The sequence below is a fragment of the Dioscorea cayenensis genome, chromosome 15 (genome assembly GCF_009730915.1).
Source record: "Dioscorea cayenensis subsp. rotundata cultivar TDr96_F1 chromosome 15, TDr96_F1_v2_PseudoChromosome.rev07_lg8_w22 25.fasta, whole genome shotgun sequence".
In the NCBI taxonomy this organism is placed as follows: domain Eukaryota; kingdom Viridiplantae; phylum Streptophyta; class Magnoliopsida; order Dioscoreales; family Dioscoreaceae; genus Dioscorea; species Dioscorea cayenensis.
The window spans coordinates 21,190,874-21,210,473 of NC_052485.1; the positions used below are offsets into that span (position 1 = coordinate 21,190,874).

General features: G+C 31.2%; 2 protein-coding genes across 4 annotated transcripts; both read right to left on the reverse strand.

Moving 5' to 3' along the window:
• Positions 1–177: 177 nt before the first annotated feature.
• On the reverse strand, positions 178–3,647 carry LOC120277883. The gene is made up of 6 exons (XM_039284732.1): positions 3,498–3,647; positions 2,460–3,270; positions 1,506–1,585; positions 917–1,181; positions 553–823; positions 178–454 (listed from the first exon to the last, which is right to left on the reverse strand). The coding sequence occupies exons 2-5, from the start codon at positions 3,217–3,219 to the stop codon at positions 564–566; spliced, it is 1,365 nt and encodes a 454-aa protein (XP_039140666.1). The 5' UTR covers positions 3,220–3,270; positions 3,498–3,647; the 3' UTR covers positions 178–454; positions 553–563.
• A 10,667-nt stretch (positions 3,648–14,314) lies between these two features.
• Positions 14,315–16,786, reverse strand: LOC120278199 (RING-H2 finger protein ATL65). 3 transcript variants are annotated; one of them, XM_039285137.1, is made up of 2 exons: positions 15,129–16,786; positions 14,315–15,008 (listed from the first exon to the last, which is right to left on the reverse strand). In XM_039285137.1, the coding sequence occupies exon 1, from the start codon at positions 16,369–16,371 to the stop codon at positions 15,244–15,246; it is 1,128 nt and encodes a 375-aa protein (XP_039141071.1). In that variant the 5' UTR covers positions 16,372–16,786; the 3' UTR covers positions 14,315–15,008; positions 15,129–15,243. The 3 variants fall into 3 exon arrangements, with proteins under 3 accessions (XP_039141071.1, XP_039141070.1, XP_039141069.1); XM_039285136.1 differs by having other exon boundaries at positions 15,118–16,786; XM_039285135.1 differs by having other exon boundaries at positions 15,103–16,786.
• Between the last annotated feature and the right edge of the window lie 2,814 nt (positions 16,787–19,600).

A 19,600-nucleotide genomic window follows, 5' to 3' on the forward strand; every position in this document is an offset into this window, starting at 1 on the left:
ACAGCAATGTATTTTTCTTTCACTTTCATGACCATGAAGCACACAAATCTCTGCATGTGAGTAAAACAAAACATGCTCTCCATTGTGTTCTCAATGTAAGAAAAAATTCAAGGCAAAGTGAAATCAGATGAGATCAGTTTACTTTCCTTGAAGATTAGCCCATGATATATTATTATTTGCAACAGATACATACAAATGTAATGGTTTGTATCAACTTGAGCTAAATATTATTAGCTTCAAGGTGCTCAGGATACAAAACTAGAGTGGAAGTGACAAACAAACAAACAAAAAGGGAAGTGTGACATGCCTATGCTTTATGCTACAATGATATTTTCATTCTTTTGACACTGTAAATCAACTCAGCTTGATATACAAACTTTAGCCCTGCAATCAGGCATTCAAACAAAGAAAAAACTTTTCGGCATTATCACTTGTAAGAACTCTTTCAGAAGGGCTGCAGACAAATAAAAAAACACATATAAGATGATTGATTTAGTCCAAAACAAACTTTGCGTGAGGGAGCAAAGATACTACTTGTAGAAAAATAAATACCTGAAGAATTCTCAAAGGCGAGTATAGCCTCCGCCTTCCTGGAATCCACGTCGAGAAAGAGTTCTCAAAAAGGATTTTCTATTAAGAGACCAGTTTCGATGCAATGTTTGTTTACAAGAATGTAAGCGGGTGTACAGAGCTGGAAAAGTGAAGCAGATCATGAGCAAAACTAATACAGCACCACAGAGCAGTAAGACATTGACAAAACCATCTTGTAGAGAAGGGTCCTTTTGCCCTGTCCATGGTACACCACCGACGTTCATTCCAAATACTGTGACATTTATAAAGACACATGAAATTAGCTACACAAACTACATATGAAATCTCAATGGAAAATGCCATGAGTTGTCTGGAGGAAACTCACTTCCAGTGACAATGGACAATGGCAGAAAAACAATTGAGAGAACAGAAAGGTAGTAAAGCTTTCGATTTATCTGTTCTGCTTGCCAACTATCAAGACCGGCTTGAACAGCTGTAATTCGATTTACTATAAATCCCAAGTTCTCCTTAAGCCTCCTAAGACGACCTATAAGCTCTTCAAGAGCAACTATGTCTTCAGTTGCAAACCAATTTTTAGCTGCACATTTCTCTTTGACGCGTGGGTATACTTGTTCCCCATGTGAAACTACCTGAAATAAAAGGAAATTTTAAATGATAACATTCATTTTCCGACAAAAGGTGATCATTGTGCTGAGAAAAGGCACATACAACAAATAAAACAAGATTTATGACAAGTTTGAAGTCCTCAGTTTTCGAATTTTGTGGACTTCTTCAATTGTTTTAATTGAACTCGTGAAAGTTTCCATTTGTAGCTACTATTCATCATTAACATCAATAAACTAGTAAGCTGAAGAGCTCATGTTTGTGGAAAGGCTAAAATATTTGGAGTTAAGAATTGTTCTATTTGTCTTAAACTTTATATTTTCTTTAAAACAAGAACATAAATAAGTTACTTGTAGTAGTCGTTGCAAGTTCAAATGCATTTTGGGAAATCTTCTATCATCCAACATCTGTTTCTTTACTGTTGAGCCACCTGCAATTGAAGGTGCCAATAAATTTTATGTTAATTATTCAGTATATGAGCTACAAGAGAAATGATGCAGATACCAAATGTCACATCAATTACAAGTGTCTAATACCATATGGTTTGCATGTTTGAGATTTATGTTAAGAATTGGAGGAGTTGGATATTAGAAGCATCATTAGCTTAAAGGATACGTGGTCACTCTTGATGAAGTTAAACCAGACTAATGAGACATGAAAAATCAAAATAAAAATTAACATGTATGAACTTAATTCATGTTTCTGCGATACATAAATAAAAAATTGACATTAGGTAGTTGTCCATAAACATAATATGGTAGGATTAATTTCAAGACTTTGAAAAATAATATGCAATTGATATCATACTTTCCAATCGCACTTCACAATTTATTATCAAAATCTCATCACTCAAATGTTACTCATGGAATTTCATGTCATCATTAAGCTAAAGGCCTAAATGACACAAAATAAATCTGACATACAAAAAAACTCAAGAAAAATGTATCCCTGGGGATTCATTCCTTGTTGTTCAATTTAAACAAGTCTGGCAAATTGCTTCTAATCTTGTGATCCTAATTTATGCTGCTAATTACATTTTCTGACCTCTGCCTTTTACACAACAATTTTCTAACATAAAAAACGTGATGTTGCTTATATATATATATATATATATATCACAAGAACAACTATAGGCTAGGAAAACATTAGAATTTTTATAAAGCAAGTCAATACACCCCAGAAAAATAGTTAGTTTGGATCATGCAATTTAATTGATTTTTCTATAGAGCATAAACAAGCAAAACATTAAAATTTTTAATAGTAGACAACAATACAAGCTCAGTTCACTTCATTGTAACAATTACCTCTATCTAGCTCAAGCTCAACTGAATCCAACTCTATCTCAAGCTTGGTCACTATATCCTGAACTTGATCTACATGAGTGTCAACAATATGCACAAGGAGATTTGCAACAGTACAAGGAACAGGATTATCAGCCTCCTCAGAATGATTCATGGTCAACAAAAACTCAAGAACATGCTCCTTAATCAGAATGCCACTTGTTCCTCCACACTCCTCATCCTTAACCAAATTCCGGTTCTCCACTGTCGGAATCTCAAATAGCAAAGATTGCCCTGTGGGTGAGAAGCCCAACCTCGGAACCCGTCCTAAAGAAACAGTAATAACCAAGCTCTCAGTTATCCTAGCAGCAAGCCTGAGAGTGAAACTGCTAGAAGCCGGGCCAGGTGAATTGACCCTAAAGACCAAAGCACCTGAGACATAGCCACAAAAAGGTCCATTGCTAACAAGGGAGAGAATGTCTTGGAGTTTGAGGGGAGGGCAAAGTGCATCAATGAGATATTGAGCAGACAATGAGAGCTTGTGGTTTCCTCTAGGAACCTCTACATGATACCAACAAAATTCTGAACCATGTCCCTCTGAAAGATCCCATGCTTTTGTGAAGTAATTCCCTAATGCATCAAATCTATATGCTTTCTGCCTCACTGAACTAGGGAATTGATTTCTATCAAGATGATGGTTTGCTGTAGATGGGGCTTCATCTGAGGGTTCTCCATCCATGAACTTTCCTCCTTCAGCTCTGCTCTCCATGGGAACAAGCTCCATCTCAACAGAAAAAGCTTGCAACTTTCCACATCCCAAAACCAAATTTTGAATCTGCAACCCCAAAAAATTCAAGAAAAAAGACACTGTTTTGTGAATCTCTCAAGCAAAATTGCTACATTCCAATTGATTAAAACATCTCAAATCAAAAATTTAGAGCAAAACAAGAATTCAAAAGATTTCAGTTTTCCACAACAATCATTCTAAAACTAGAATAATAAAAAGTTAAACACAATGAATTGAAACTGAAAAAAATGATAAAAGTTATGAAAATCAAGCACCTTTTCAGAACAATGACAATCTTCAAGAGCGAGATTGAAAGAATTGGAAGATTGAGAGAGATTGAGAGAAAGAGGAAGAGAGGGAATTGCGCTTTGAATTCAAGAACGTGTGGGCGAAAACAGGGGATGGAGAGAGGAAACTTTTAAGGACTAAACATAAATTTTCTAAGGTTTTCCCCAACATCTGAAATTGCGGAACATTGATTTTGATTTTTGACTAGAAATTTTTATAAAAAAATAAAATACCCTATTTAGTCCATGTATTTTACTTAATCTGTCTTTGTAGTCGTTATCTTTTTATTTGTCCTCAATAGATCTCAAAATTGTCAAAATTGGACCAATTAAGTCCAAATTGACAAAACTAAAAGGACTAAATAGGAGAATGGTCGTAAGGGACTAGACCTAATTTACTCTATTTTGACAGTATAGAGACCTATTGAAGACAAATTAAAAGATAAGGGCTAAAGGGGCAAATTGTGTAAAATACAAAGATTAAATAGAGTATTCTACCTCTAAAAAAATAAATTATAAACCAATATAAATCAATTATAACAACCAATTTGTTAATTCAACTTATTTTTAATAAAAATTTATAAAAACCAAATAACCAAAAATCAAACAGAAAACATGTAATTGTCATGAGAGTTTTATTTATTTAATGTATCCTAAATTAAATTATTACTTACAATTTTAATAAATTACAAAAGTCGGTGATTTTTTAATATAATGTAATAACTCTTATGTATAAATTTTGCATTCATCTATTTAATATGACTGTTTTTCGTATATTGAATGGAGGGTAAAATATTATTGTGTAATAATTATGGTTAATTATGGGGGTATTTACATAAAAATATCAATTCTTTTACAGTTATATATAAAAAAATAAATTTTATGAGGATAAATGTATAATTTCATAATTTTATGGAAAAGATATATAATTCCATAATTTTCTCCGTTTTGATTTTGTTTTTTATTTTTCTGATTTTTTGTTGTACCACTCTTATTAGTTTGATATACCGCTGCTAGTGGTTTGATGTACTTTTTTTTTGTTTTTTTCCACTGAGATTTTTAAAAGCTTTTATACCTAGTTGTTTAATAAATGTGGTTTATCCATCTTTTTAAATAAATATATATATATATATATATATTTTATAAATCAGTTTAATTTGATTATAATAAATAAGAAATAAAAAAAGAAATTTCAAGATAATGGATTTGTAGATAGTAGTGAATGTAGTCAAATCCTGTATCAAGTGAATCTTAATTTAGGGATAACTGAATTTAAATTGGGGGATTTTGCAGGGTTAAATGTTAAAAATAAAAGTTGAGGCCATAGTGGTAATTTTATTCATAGTACGGTAACTCTAAATAAGATATCCAAATATGGTAGTTATGTAGTGACAAAAAGGAATAGAAAGAACTTTATCTTGAATTTTTGTAATTTTTACATTTACAAGTATTTAAAATATATTTAAAAAGGGTAAATTGACCATTTTATGTTCAATTTTAATAAAAAAAAATTTAGAAAGGATAAATAAAATTTTTGATTTTTACAGTAAAAAAATAAATGAAATTTAAATTTTTAGCCGATTAGTTTTCAAGTAATTTACGTTTGAAAGAGATTTGAATTTGAGTTTCTCAATTCATACAATACATGGTGGGTCTACGTGGAAAAAACAGTGATTTTTCTCTCCATAATTGTATTGCATGGGATTAACTCTTTAGAGGTCATTTAAGCTTTTCATATCTGCCTGTTGTTTGATATTTTTTAAGTGAAGGATGGTTATTGTCTATTTGTAAATAAAGTATCATAAAATATTAAATAAATCTAATATTAAAAGACCTCATCTATACATATTATTAAAGTAGATGTATAATCTACTCTGAGAGTGTTTTATTTTCATTTATATTACTTATAAAATTAATAATTGAAAAACATTAATTACACCTAATTATTTATCTAATAAATGTCCATAAGACATTTGAAATACAAGGTATAAAATAGTTTATGTGGTAGGAGTTGTTTAATTATATTATTTTATATATGATATTGCCTCAAAATTTCTCACAAAATTATAAAATCTTCGATGTGAAACCTGGAAAAATGGCTAGTTAATAATAATTTGTTTTGTTATTAACATAATTGCAAAAACTGCTAAAAAGTTTTGAGTGCAAACTGGTACGCAAGTGTATGTAAACTTTCATGATATGTTTCATGGTTTCTCAATTAATTTGTTTATTTAGTTAAAAATAATAATAATAATAATATTGGATTTTTTTTTAAAACATATATTTTATATAATTATTATGATATTTCTATTTTATAAATCAATTGAATAATTCTAAGATAACAAAAAAAATACTTTCTTATAATATTTATGGAGTTGTTATATTTGTTTGAAGAACTAGCAATTCATTAGACCTCACCATGAATTGTCTAAGTCAAACAAAAACAATTATTATTTTGAACAGTTTGATTAGTTTATAAATAAAATACAAGCAATACAAACTATTAAAGTACAAAACAAGTACTTATATTGTTTAATGTTGATGTTTATTATACAGTACAAAATTATGTATGATTTAGTTGTTGGATTTGCACAAGTCCTGAACAGAAATAGTAAAATTACTATAATACATTTTTACTAAACAATATTTGTTTTGCAATAAAAAATTACAATAATATTTTATGAAAATCTAATTAAATTCTATAAAAAATGAGGGTCACCAATCATAGCAACAAGTTAGAAATTCAACTAAAGAGCTTTAGATTCAAACACAATTTTAAAAACTTTCAATCCACAACTAAGAAATTTTCATTAAAATCTTAATCCTAAAAAATGTACAAACAAATAGATAAATGAATATATAAATAAAATAAATAAATCATTCTATCACAACACCCTAATCACTTTTGTGATATAATAATGTAATTTTTAATTTTTAATAATATGATTTTATCTTTAAGTTGTAATGTACTTCAATAGAATTTTTATATCATAATTTTGACCGTAAAAAAAAAAGTTGTGATGTATTATGCTGTACTCCGACTCTATTCGTAAATCAAACACATAACAATAGAAGTTCATGTGCTTTCATTTGAAATCTTGCGTATTAAAAAAACCTTTGATGTCTTGATTAAAATTCTTGCAAGTAAGAAGAAATGACAGGTGGAAAATGAATTGCCAATTTCGATTCCATTTTTAATTTTTAAAATAAAAAATCATATAATATACAATCTAATAGAAATTGTTTTTGATAATTTTTTACAATTATGACTTTGTAATAATAGTGTAAATACTTAATTAATTTTGAAGCTTTATTTGTTTGTTTTGATTTTATACGGAGAGGTAATGTTTATTTTTTTATTTATAGAATATAAATCACAATCCATCATCTTTGTAATATTTTTATATTATGAAACAAAATAAGTAGATAAATAATTATAAAAAATTATATACATAATTTTTTTTTAATACAAACATTAGTTTAAATTTCTTCAATTTAATTTTAAAATATAATTTTCAACTAAAAAACTAAAATTAATTTTAAAAAATACAAACCAAACACAAAACCATAATTAGAATTGTAACCTTCAAAGAGGTACAATCTAGTTCCAATTCTAACAATTGATTCATGATAAACACCAAACCAAAAGTAGGGCAGCTTGAAGTTTAGATTTCATGCATTATTGAAGATTCCAACTATTTATATTTTTTATACATTTAATTAGTTATATAAATTATAATGTATAAATGTTTATATTTTATTTAATTAAATGTCTTTTGTTGATTTTTTTAATAAACCAATAAAGTTTATGGAGTGTTGTCTTAAAAATTATTATTAATTGGAGGTTCATGTGGATTCTTCACCAAGTCCACTCTTTAATTCATAAAATATTTAATATTGATAATAATTTTATTGGTATAATTTTTTGATTTTATTACCTATTCATCAATTACTATAGGAAATTTTAAGGTTTTCTCCAACATCTGAAAATGTATAGCATTAATTTTGACAATGATTTCATATAAATAACAAACTATAAATTAATATAAATCAATTTTAACAACCAATTTCTTAATTCAACTTATGTTAAATAAAAATTTATAAGAACCAAGTAGCCAAAAATCATACAGAAAACATGTAATCATCATGAGATTTTTATTGATTTAAAACAACATCAATTTTAATTTACATATATTGGTGTAAAATTACGTTATAACATCTTTAGTGGTTATATCATCTAATTGTTTGATATTTATACCACCTAATCAACCTATTAAAAACTCTTATCAATCAGATTATTTTTCATAATAATTATATTATATAACATGGGACCACAATTATATATTATTTGTCATTTGAATTATTCACAATAAATAATTGTTATAAATATATTTATTTCAAAAATATTTTGTTATTTAAAAAAAAATAATTAGTTAATATATTAAAATTTTACTTAATAAAAATATTTTGTGGTGGCCACCAAACGCTTGGCGACCACCCTACGCTTTTTATGGGGCATTTAACCATTAAATACTCGTTAACGATGCTCTAAGTATACTGATTTATATCAATTTCCCCATGACTAAATTTAATTTTGTTCCTTTTTTTTCCCCAATTTGCTTTTTTATAGCTTTAAACATTTTAGAATTTCTTGTTACTTTTTTAAAAATAAAAAAAAATTTAACATGCCTTATGTCTGCATATGTATATATATATAGGGTGGGTGGGAGTTTTATTTTTTAGGGCAAATTATTTAAATTGTCACAAGGCTATTCCGTTATTTCTATTTGAGTCACCAAATTATAACAAATTTCAATTGAGTACCCTAATTTTATATTTTTATTTAATTAGGTTACCTGAACTAACTCTGTTAAAAGTGTGCTGACGTGGTATGCCATATTATGCATGCTTGCCACGTCAGCATGCCACGCGGATAAAACCTCTCTTTACTTTGAAAGTTGTCAACTCATATAACTAATCCTTCATGTCAAATAAATAAAAAGTAAATTGATTTTTGAATTTTCGAATTTTTTTAGTTTATAGATTGAATCAATGTCTCTTATCAACTTTGATTTTGCCCATGTGGCATACTGATATGGCAAGAGGGTATAATGTGGCATGCCACGTTAACATATTGTTAACGGAGTTAGCCCTGACCCAATTGAACGTGAATCTAAAGTTACAATACTAATTAAATTTTTTTTATAGTTCAATGACTCAAATAGGAGTGAGTGAATAGTTAAATGACTATTTAAATAATTTACCATATTTTCTAACACTAGAAAACAAGTAAACAGCTCGAGAGATGTTAATATAACAATAAATGGTATATTTAATATATATATATATATATATATATATATTTATTGTTGTTTTTGTTTTCCAGTTAAGTTCACATGATAATGCAATAGAGTTGTATAAGCAACCATTCACTTTACAAGTAAATTTTTTTTACCAAACAATCAATATAAGAAAGTATGATGGTTTAATTATTGGTTATTTTATTCACTCACTAATTCTAGTAGGACATATGTTAAAAAATTTCATCATAATAATACATACAACAAAATGACTTTTTTTTCTTGAAGGATATCACGTCTTGAACCAAAATCAAAAGACGAATCATTTTTTAGTGAGAAATAAAATCAGAATCATAAAGATACAATTTGAATTCAAACTGAATAAAGTGAACATTGACTTTTTCTAATAGAATCCTAAGTTTGGCACTTTGGATAATAATCTAAATTTAATTTTTAGGTGGAGTTAATCCTTTGATAGTAAGTATTATATATAATAGAACACCAAATCTCTGATCTAGCCAATGACCTTCGGGTCTATTGGTACACGTGTCGCCGATAGAGCTCTCACCGAGTGGTGAGAGTTCAATTCTCGGCTGAGGGCACATTTCTGGAAGTTGTGAATAATGATTGTGTACGGGTGGTTCCTGCGCCCATGTGAGCGTGGCCTCGTCCCCACTTGGGTGGTTCTTGCGCCCATGTGAGCCCGGCCCCGTCCCCACTTGTTCCACCGAGCTGTGCGTGTCAGGGTAGGGGTCTACAGTGGGTTCGCCCGCTCTTCTTCCAAAAATCTCTATCTAATGTTCTTGAAAATACCCAATTCATCGATGGGAGAGAACGGGATATATTGGAAGAACCTTTGATTTCTTCAAATGCATATCTTAATCTCTTTGTCCGGCCTACTTCCTTCCTCTATCTATTGATTGTTTAATTAATTTGACATAATAATTATCTTATTTTAGTTTTATAATACAACATATTTAGATACTTAGATCTCGTAGCTAATTAATTTCTAACATTTATATTTTTATTTAATTAGATGTGTCTTAAAAATTATTATTATTAGGAGGTAGATGTGAGTTCTGCACCAAGTCCACTATTTAATTCATAAAATATTTAATATTGATAATAATTTTATTTGTATAATTTTGTGATTTTATTTTCTATTCATCATATGAAATTTCAAGGTTTTCTCCGACATCTGAAAATGCATAATATTAATTTTGACAATAACTTCATATAAATAACAAACTATAAATCAAAATTTATGTTATGCATTTTCAAAGTATATCGCTCGTAGGTCTAGCGAGAGCCACCAAGAGGCCACGAGAATATATTTTCATGAGATGATCTCAACGAATGGGTCTTTATTTTCGTACAACAAAGATAAGGAAGGCCGTATCAAGCGACCAAATGCTTCGAAGAGTTGAAAATAAGTATAGATTCAGAGATTCCTGAATAGATCAATCTTTCGAACTGCCAAATCTATGGGCAGACAAGAGAATATGATAGCGATGGTGATAGTTGGCAACCCAACCAATAGAAGTTTATTAATGGAAGCAGTGACAGAACTAAAAACAAAAAGGTGTTGAATTTAAATTAAAAAAAAATGATTTTTAAACAATTATATTAATTCAAATTTGAGATTATAAACATAAATTGTATAAAATATACATACATCTAAAAGTTTTGGATTAAGTGTAAATAATCTATCATATTTACAAAATTAACAATTAACTTAACTGACAAACAAATAATGTAATTAAAAAATAGGATCCTAAAAATTAATTTAGTACAAATTCATAATCTAATTCAATTAGTAATATAATGAATAATCAAAATTTTCATAACAATTAATCAAGCAAATATTTAATAATTTTTTACAATAATTTGCATAAAAATTCTCCAGTACAAATAACAAAACAAATATATAACAAATATAAAAAAAATTTCATAAAAAAATAATAATCAAACAATCAATAAAACAAATTAATTTAGATATATATATAAAAAAAAAAGCAAGATAAGTCATAAATATAACATAAATTTAGAAGAGATTAAGTGAAGAGAAGAAACTTACCAATCAATCCAACCAACAAGTAATCTAGAGTTAAATTTCACTGTGGTAGTTGCATTTTTTTAAATTTTTATTTTATTTATTACACTATTGTTTTTTACATTAATATTAATAACAAATTGATAATTATAAATTATTAAATTTAATGAAAAAATTTGAAATTTAAAATTTAAAATTGATACAGGTTTTATTATTATTATTATTATTATTATTATTATTATTATAACAGAATTATCAAATATAATAATAATATTTTTATTTAATTTATTTTAAATACCATGGGTGGAATTTAAAAAAAATAAATAAATAAAAAAGAACTATATGTATATGAATTATAATTACTGATATTATATATATATAGCACCCCTTGATGGCCCTCTCCTTCCACCTATGAAAGGGAGAGCTCAATGGAACATAGGGAGGTGTTTTTCTCCAACATCTAAAAAAACATAACATTAATTTTGACAATGACTTCGTATAAATAACAAAATATAACTCAATATAAATCAATTTTAAAAATCAATTCCTTAATTCAACTTATGTTAAATAAAAAATTATAAGAACCAAGTGACCAAAAATCATGCCCAAAATGTGTAATTGTCATGAGATTTTTATTGTACTTAAAGAGCATTAATTTTGATTTACATAAATTAATGCAATATTACCCTATGCAATGATCTAAGTATACTGATTTATATCAATTTCCGTATTAATTAAATTCAATTTGTCTTTTTTTAATCCCAATTTAGTTTTTTATAGCTTTAAATATTTTAGAATTTCTTGTTACTCTTTTTTTTTAATATAAAAAAAAACACAACATGCCTTATAAAACTACATATGTATATATAGAGTGGGTGGGAGTTTTATTTTTTAGCACTAGAAAACGAGTAAACAACTCAAGAAATGTTTTTTTTTTTTAAATTATTTTCTCTTTATTTTTTTTAAATTATTCCTTTCAGTTCTCTTTATTTCCCTATTAAGATGAGATAATGCAATAACGTTTTATAACCAACCATTCATTTTACAAGTAAATAATTTTGCCAAACAATCAATATTAAAAAATATAATGGTTTAATTATTGGTTATTTTTTTTCATTCACTCACTAATACTAGTAAGACATGTTTAAAAAATTTCTCCATAATAATACATATAACAAAATGTCTATTTTTCTTGACTTTTTTCTTAACATAGTGTTTGGATTCAAAAGTCGAAGGGAAAGTAAGGGGAGGGAAGGGGAGGGAAAGTGAGGGAAAGGAAAGGACGTGTTCAACCCTCGTTTGGATAGACAAATTTTATGGGGGAAAGGAAAGGAGAGTTCTTTAATAAACTTTGTTTGGTTACGGAAGAGAAAAGAAAGGAAAGGATATATAATAATATGATTTAACAATTATACCCTTCTTATTAAATAAAAATTACTAATTTCTATTTAAACACTGCATTATGAATATCTCGAATAAATTCACACTTTAAGTATATTTTTTTAATAAATATTAAAATTATTATTATTTTTTTTATTTTTATACTTTAATTTTGTCTCTTCTCAAATACAACCATTTATTAGATTGAAAAAAGTGAAAAAACTTATGAAATGGTGTTATGTAATTAATTTAAAAAAATTAAGGGTAATAAGGTTTTTTAAAATTTTTTAAAATCTTTACGAGGTTCTCCCTCCCCCGGCACCCCAAATCGGGGGGCCAGGAAAAGGGGGGTTTCGGAGGGTTTCGAAGGGTCAGAGTTAACTCTTCCTTTCCCTTCGTTAAATTAAAAATACCAATCCAAACAAGGGAAGGACCGACTCTGACCCTCTAAAACCCTCATTTTACTTTACTTTCCCTCGCGGGCCCTCAATCCAAACATAGCATAAAGGACATCCGAACCAAAATCAAAATAAATTTGGAGTGAGAAATAAAATTGAAATCTTAAAAGTACAGTTTGATCCTAATCATAAGTTCAGAACCAATGGCTTAGGATGGATTGCAAATCAGAATTCTAGGGGTACAATTTAGATATCCTGCATTAATTGATAGACATTTTAATTAATTGTATAATTTTTTTATATTTTATTTAATTAGATGTCTTTTTGTTGATTTTTTAATAAGACAATAAAACAAGTATTGTCTTAAAAACCCACTTTTACCATTACAATATCTAGTAGTGATAATAATTTTGTGGTTTTATGAACTATTCATAAATTAAAGTAAAAAATTAGGTTTTCTCAACATCTAATGTTGCATAACATCAATTCTGACTAAGAATTTGTATAAATAACTAACTATAAACTAAAATAAATCAATTTTAACAACCAATTTCTTAATTTAACTTATGTTAAGTAAAAAATTATAAGAATCAAGTAGCCAAAAATCATTAAAAAAAAACATGTAATTGTCATGATATTTTTATTGATTTAAAAGAGCAATAATTTTGATTTATGTAAATTGTTATACTATTGCCCAATATTTTATATCAATTTCTCTATAAAATAAATTCAATTTTTTTTTTCAATTGGTCTTTTTATAGCTTTAAGTATCTTAAAATTCATTTTTTTTTTAATAAAAAATTAACATGGCTTACATCTACACATGTGTAGAGAGAGAGAGAGAGAGAGAGAGAGAGAGAGAGAGAGAGATTTTTTAGTACCATAAAATGTAAACAACACATGAAATTTTAACATAACCATAATTGTTAATATAATCAAACTTTCTTAAATGTTAATATAACAATAAATGTTACATTAAAAATCTAAGTCTTTTGGTCTCTCTTTTATTTTCATAGAGTTGTGTAACCAACCATTCTTTTTACATGTAAATATTTTGTTTGCCAAACAATCAATTTAAGAAAGCATGATGGTTTAATTATTGGTTATCAAATTCACCCACTGATTCAAGTAAGACATATTAAAGTTTTACTCCATAATAATACATACAACAAAAAAGACTTTTTTTTAGAAAGAATATCACGTCATTTACAACACAAATGATGTGCTTGTACGGTTTTCATATAAAAGAATCATATGATTTGATTTTAATAATCATTAATAAAAGAACTCAACAATGTTATAGAGGTCAAAACTGAAAATTTACAGATGTATTCCTTGTATTAGGATACAATCAAATAAATAACAAACTAAAAACCTATCCATATCATATTTCAAGTGACCTGTAGACCACTAAACAATCTTAAAATATATCTTATTTACATTTATATTTTCTTGGTCTACACTATATATACCATTAAGTAATACAATTCAAATCTAGTACCCTATAACTTGAACAGTCAAAAATCCTACATAAGTGAAAAATAAAATAAAAAAAACCAATTTTCTTTCCAACAAGATGATATTAATTTAATTTACCAATGACACGCCATTTCCACAATCAAAAAGCAACATAAGATAAATTTTGATATTAATTTATTTTAAAAAAACATCCAACTCATGATTTGTCTTTGTCACCGCAAACAAACACATATATAATTTAGATTGCATAACTTTCCGTATAATCAGTACTGTAAAATGGGGAAAATAATGTTGGGAAATCCAAGCAACAAATATAGAACATGAGTGACATGAATCATCTGGTGTGGCCGGACAAAGCATGAAGGTATGTGGTCCATTAGCACATGCAATTCACTTAAGTTTCATTTCCTCATCCATGACATCTAATTAAGAACCATCACCTTTTGCTTTTGTAGGCCAGTGTAAGTTGTGAATTCTATCATGTAAGTGTGTCATATTTGTGTGTCCTGATAAACGCCAGAACCCAAAGACAAACACATGAGAAAGCAGCACTCACCACCGAACTGTGTCCACATTTTGCGCAAGATAAGAATCGAACTCGGGGAGCTACGTTCAAAACTCGAGGGTGAACATCCTCTACAAAAACCAGATGCCAATAGACCAAATGGTGCGAACCCAATTTTTTCCCCCCAAATAATTCAAGTTTCTCATATCCGAAAAATAATTTCTACAAAAAGCTTCTTCACTATCTTATTATTCTCTAATAATTATTATTCAAATTAAAAAAAAAAACAAAAACAAAAACAAAATATACACTCACACAATATATAATCCAATCCAACGAATTCCAGAGCGCGTTTCTCCGGCTCAATCAAACCTTCCCACCAACCTATCATGAAAATAATAAATAATAACTATTAAAAAAATATATATAAATAACTATATTTATTAATATTATTTTTAGTTAAAAATAAAAAAAAAACCTTTTTTTCACGCACACTATCGCTACCATTTAAAATCGGCCGGCAAATCATTCAATTCCCGCACGCGAACCGCCATTAAGACTTGTTTCCGGTCACCAGTTCCCGATTACCGGGGTGGTAAAGTTACCGAGCAGTGACCGGCTACCGCCGGTTCAGCCGTTCCGGCGAAAGCAATGCCTCGGGATCACCACACCGCATCCGACTGGACGAGAACCCCCACCCTTGCGCCCTCGCCAACATCGACGAAGGGCTGGCCATCGATCGGCTCCGCCGTGACGACGGACCGGCGCCGGCGAACCTCACGCTGGACTCCAAAGACAGCGGGAAGAACCCTCGTCGCCGGAGGAACGGTGACTTCACCGATGATACCCCGCGGTATGATCGGAATGAGAAAACTCTAGAAGCACGAGATGCCGATGATGATCCACCTCCGAATGGCGATGGCCATCGCTTGCTCCAAAAGCTCCGGTGCCGGTACCGCCATGGCGATGCCGTTGAAGCTTCGAGAACCATCCGATCCGCCGCTAGGCTCCGCTCGAACCCAAACGAGTAGGATCGTTTCAGCAAGAAGTCGTGAGCGGGAGCGGCGGCGACGGTGGCGATTGGGGAGGCGGTGGCTAGGGCGATCTCGGGGTTGTCGGATTCCGGGATTGGAGAGACGAGATCGGGAGGTTGATCGAAGATGAGATCATCGAGACTGGGGCGGATCCGGGCTGCACGCATGGGGATGAAGGGAGAGTCAGGGCGGAAGATGCCGGCGCGGCAGAGAGGGCAGCTGGCGTGGGATCGGAGCCAGACGTCGATGCAATCGACGTGGAAGGCGTGGGAGCAGGCCGGGAGGGTGCGGAGCGAGTCGCCGTCCTCGAATTCGAACAAGCACACGGCGCAGTCTCGGATCGGAAGGGATTTAGATTTCGATTTGGAGAAGACGGACAGAGGGAGGGATTTGATGGCGGCGTCGTCGAGGCCGAATGGGGAAAGAGGAAGGTAGTAGTCGTCGGAGGACGAGGCCGGGGGTGGCGGTGAGGAGCTGGCGATGAGGAGGCGGCGGCGACGGCGACGCCACCGGCGGAGGAGAGGGCGGAGGAGGCGGGAGAGTAAACGGGCGTAGATGACGATGAGAAGGGCCGCACCGACGACGGCCACCATCGCGATCAACGGAGGGCTGAATTCCGGCGGCACACGAGTCTCCGGTGAATGGTGGCCGGATATCATCGCCGTTGGGCCCCACCCGAAGGCGAAGCCGGGGGCCATCGCCGGCGCCTCCATCGACGACGAAGAGAAAAGGAGGAGGTCGGGCTCTTGATCTCTCTGGCTTCGGTGTCGGGGGTTTTGTTTTGTTATTAACTGACGAGGTTTTGGGCTTATGATGGTCTCGCGGAGGAGTGGAAGTTAAACGGTTCCGGATAATAAAGACGGGATACGTAGGCGGTTTCGTGGACTGGGGCAGGGCACGTGCGGGGCACGAGGGAGCATTGATGGTGACGTGAATCTTAAGGGGATTTGAACCGTTGATGTGGGTTGGTTGATGATGATGGATTGTCGTTGGTGATCTCGAGGTAAGGGCTCTGTAGATAAGATCCGAGAGATGGAGGATCCACCGGCTCACTTTATGAGGATCATTCAATGCCGGGAATTATAGTTGGTATTGACTCCACACTCTTGCCATGGTTGCTCTGTTTTGTGAAACCAATGCTTATTTAATTTTTTTAAAAAAAAAAATTATTATTTCATATAAATATATTTGTTTATTTATTTTACTAGAAATGCTTTATAAATACATCCCAGCTTCACTTATTCACAATTTGTCCCTTCAAATTTCAGAATTCTTATGAAATTATTTTTTTCTTACAATGTAATTATCTTTCTCAAAAATATAGCTGACATTGACAAAAGTACCTTTCAACTTTATAAACAAAAAAATCCGATATTAAACGATAATGTAAAACTTATATGATTATATAAAAACATGATTAAACGAAAGATTATACATTTTAAACGAGAAATACATTATGTAAGATAAAATAAACTGACAAAATGAAAAATAAACTATTAGTTAAAAAAAAAACTATATGACAAATTTAAATGTCATGTATATGTTTGGATGGTTTGAAATTTTGAAGAACTTATAATTTATTTTTTTTATTTTAATTTTATTATAATATAATATTAAAACTATATTATTTTATGGGTATAAAATTTTTTTGGTAAAACTATACTTTCAAGATAATAATAATAATAATAATAAAGCAGTCAATTTTGCCTGGTAGGTATGTACACAAATATTGAGTTTTTGGGACATTTCTAAATTTGAATATTATGTTTATAAGATTTTTTTGGACATTTCTAAAATATTTTAATTATTTATTATTTATTGATCTTTAAAATATTATATTTTTTATATAAAACCTCTAAAACTTTGGCTTATACATCTCTCCTCATCAAATAAGTTGGTTGGTTCAATAAAAATTAAATTATGAAAAAAAATCTCAACATGTATTTAAAAATAAATCAAAATTACTTTAGTTTTTCGAGGTAATTAAAGAACTTATATGACAAACATATCCTCCCATGATGAATAATAAAATGTAGGTAGAATTGCCAAAAAAATCCCCAAACTTTGCCATATTGCCAAAAAAAAACCCATAGTTTTGCAATACCCAAAAACCCCTTCCTTTTATACTCCATGATTTTCAAACCCCCAAAGTACGTAACGGCATTAAACGGAGTGTTTTTTAAATTTTATGGACGAAAATGCCCTTGCACGGGAAGTCATGGCTGCACCCATTTCGGCGGTGTGAGAGGAAGTAGGTGGGTTTTTCTTAGGGCTACAGCTGCTTGTCTTCTCTCAACTCGCGTCTCCAGCCATTTATCTTCTCTTAAGTCGCGTCTCAAGCTCTTCCCTTTCCACCGGCGTCTCGAAGGAGAAGTCCCACGCAAGTATTCGGCATTTCATCACTTTGCAGTCTAAAGTATTGATTATAGTTTTTTGTTAATTATTCTGTTACGAAGAGACATTTTTCGGTTTTGTTTTTCTTGGAAGACATTGAAGCCTGCGTGGGGATTAATCGGCTGGGGTTTTGTTAGTCTGTAGGGAGATCTCTCGGCTAGGGTTTTTGTTTTGTTTTACATTTTCGTCTGTGTACACGATCGAAATGGTTTTTCGATTGTTGTGATTTGTGTAATGTTTATAATCTACGTTTACCCTTTCAGTTGATATGGTTGAAGTTGTAAAAATGAGGTCTACGTTTAAATAATGAGCTTTTACCGTTTAAGTTTTGTAGTCTCCGTTTAACTATTTGTATCTCTGTTTAATAATATAGTTCTCTGTTTAACAAATGATATCAATGTTTAAGAATTGAGAGTTTACCGTTTAACAACTTATAATTCCTCTTATCAATTTGTGAATACTGATGTCTGAATGTGCTGTTATTGTCGCAGGCTTGTGATTATGGCGGTCAATCTAGTTAATGGACGATGCTACATGACACCGGTAGTGGAGATCGTGGCTGAATTGAAAGTTCACATGATCCAAGAACGGGCCCTTCTTGATTCTCTGTTGCAAAGGTACAATAGCCGCACCAATAAATTCAGAATCGGGGAAAGCATGCTGACTTTCAGGCCTGAAGATGTGGCCCTCGTTCTTGGTCTGCATTGCGATGGAGACGCAGTCATGTTTCAGAAGAAGAACACACGCTCAGCTTTCGAAGAGAGGTATTTATCGAAACCGTACGAGAGACACAGAGACTCCATCAGGAGCACTCTTCAGCAACTTGTTTGTCAGAGGGGAGAAGAAGAAAATTTTGTCAAACTATTGATGGTGTACCTCCTGGGTACAATCCTCTTCCCAAATACGTCCTGCTCGGTTCCTAACTGGATCGTTGATTATGTCGATGATCTACCTGCCACGGGGCGATACGCATGGGCGCAGGCGACACACAAGTGGCTTATGGAGGACATTCCACAAGCTGCCGCTCGAGTGCAATCTAGATGCACGGGGAAGAAGACCAACACCGGGTATGTTAAGGGTTACACGGTCGCGCTTAACATCTGGTTTTACTAGCTGACCGGAACCGGAAAGAAAGTTCGTTTCTGCAAGATCCCAAGGATGTTGTGATACGGTGAAAATACTTACCGGAAGCAAGCGACAATAGAAACGAGTTTGTCATCTCTCGAAGGAAAAGAGGTAATAATTCAAAAACAATATGTCTAACCGTAGGCGTTAATGTTTAAAAATATTATTTACCGTTTAACTTTGTTCATCTACCGTTTAAACCGTTTCTTTAATGTTTAAATATTTTGTTCTCTGTTTAACCTAATACGCTAAAACGTTTAAATATATAAGTTATATGTTTAAATATAGTTTTTATTGTTTAAACTGAATGATTTCGCTAAGATTGCTTGGTTTACGCATACTAGTTTCCTGAGCTAGTTCCGATGAATGCTGATGAAGAAATATTTGTTTGGGCCAACCGTCGGTTGGATGCTATTGCTCCGG

What these genes read in the sequence shown, in the direction of transcription:
- LOC120277883 (XM_039284732.1), bottom strand. Translation starts at nt 3,219, where the DNA reads ATGGAGCTTGTTCCCATGGAGAGCAGAGCTGAAGGAGGAAAGTTCATG. An exon ending in TGAGCTTGAGCTAGATAGAG is followed by an intron (nt 1,586 to 2,459) that starts GTAATTGTTACA and finishes CTTCAATTGCAG; the next exon opens with GTGGCTCAACAGTAAAGAAA. An exon ending in ATTGTCCATTGTCACTGGAA is followed by an intron (nt 824 to 916) that starts GTGAGTTTCCTC and finishes TAAATGTCACAG; the next exon opens with TATTTGGAATGAACGTCGGT.
- LOC120278199 (XM_039285137.1), bottom strand. Translation starts at nt 16,371, where the DNA reads ATGGAGGCGCCGGCGATGGCCCCCGGCTTCGCCTTCGGGTGGGGCCCA.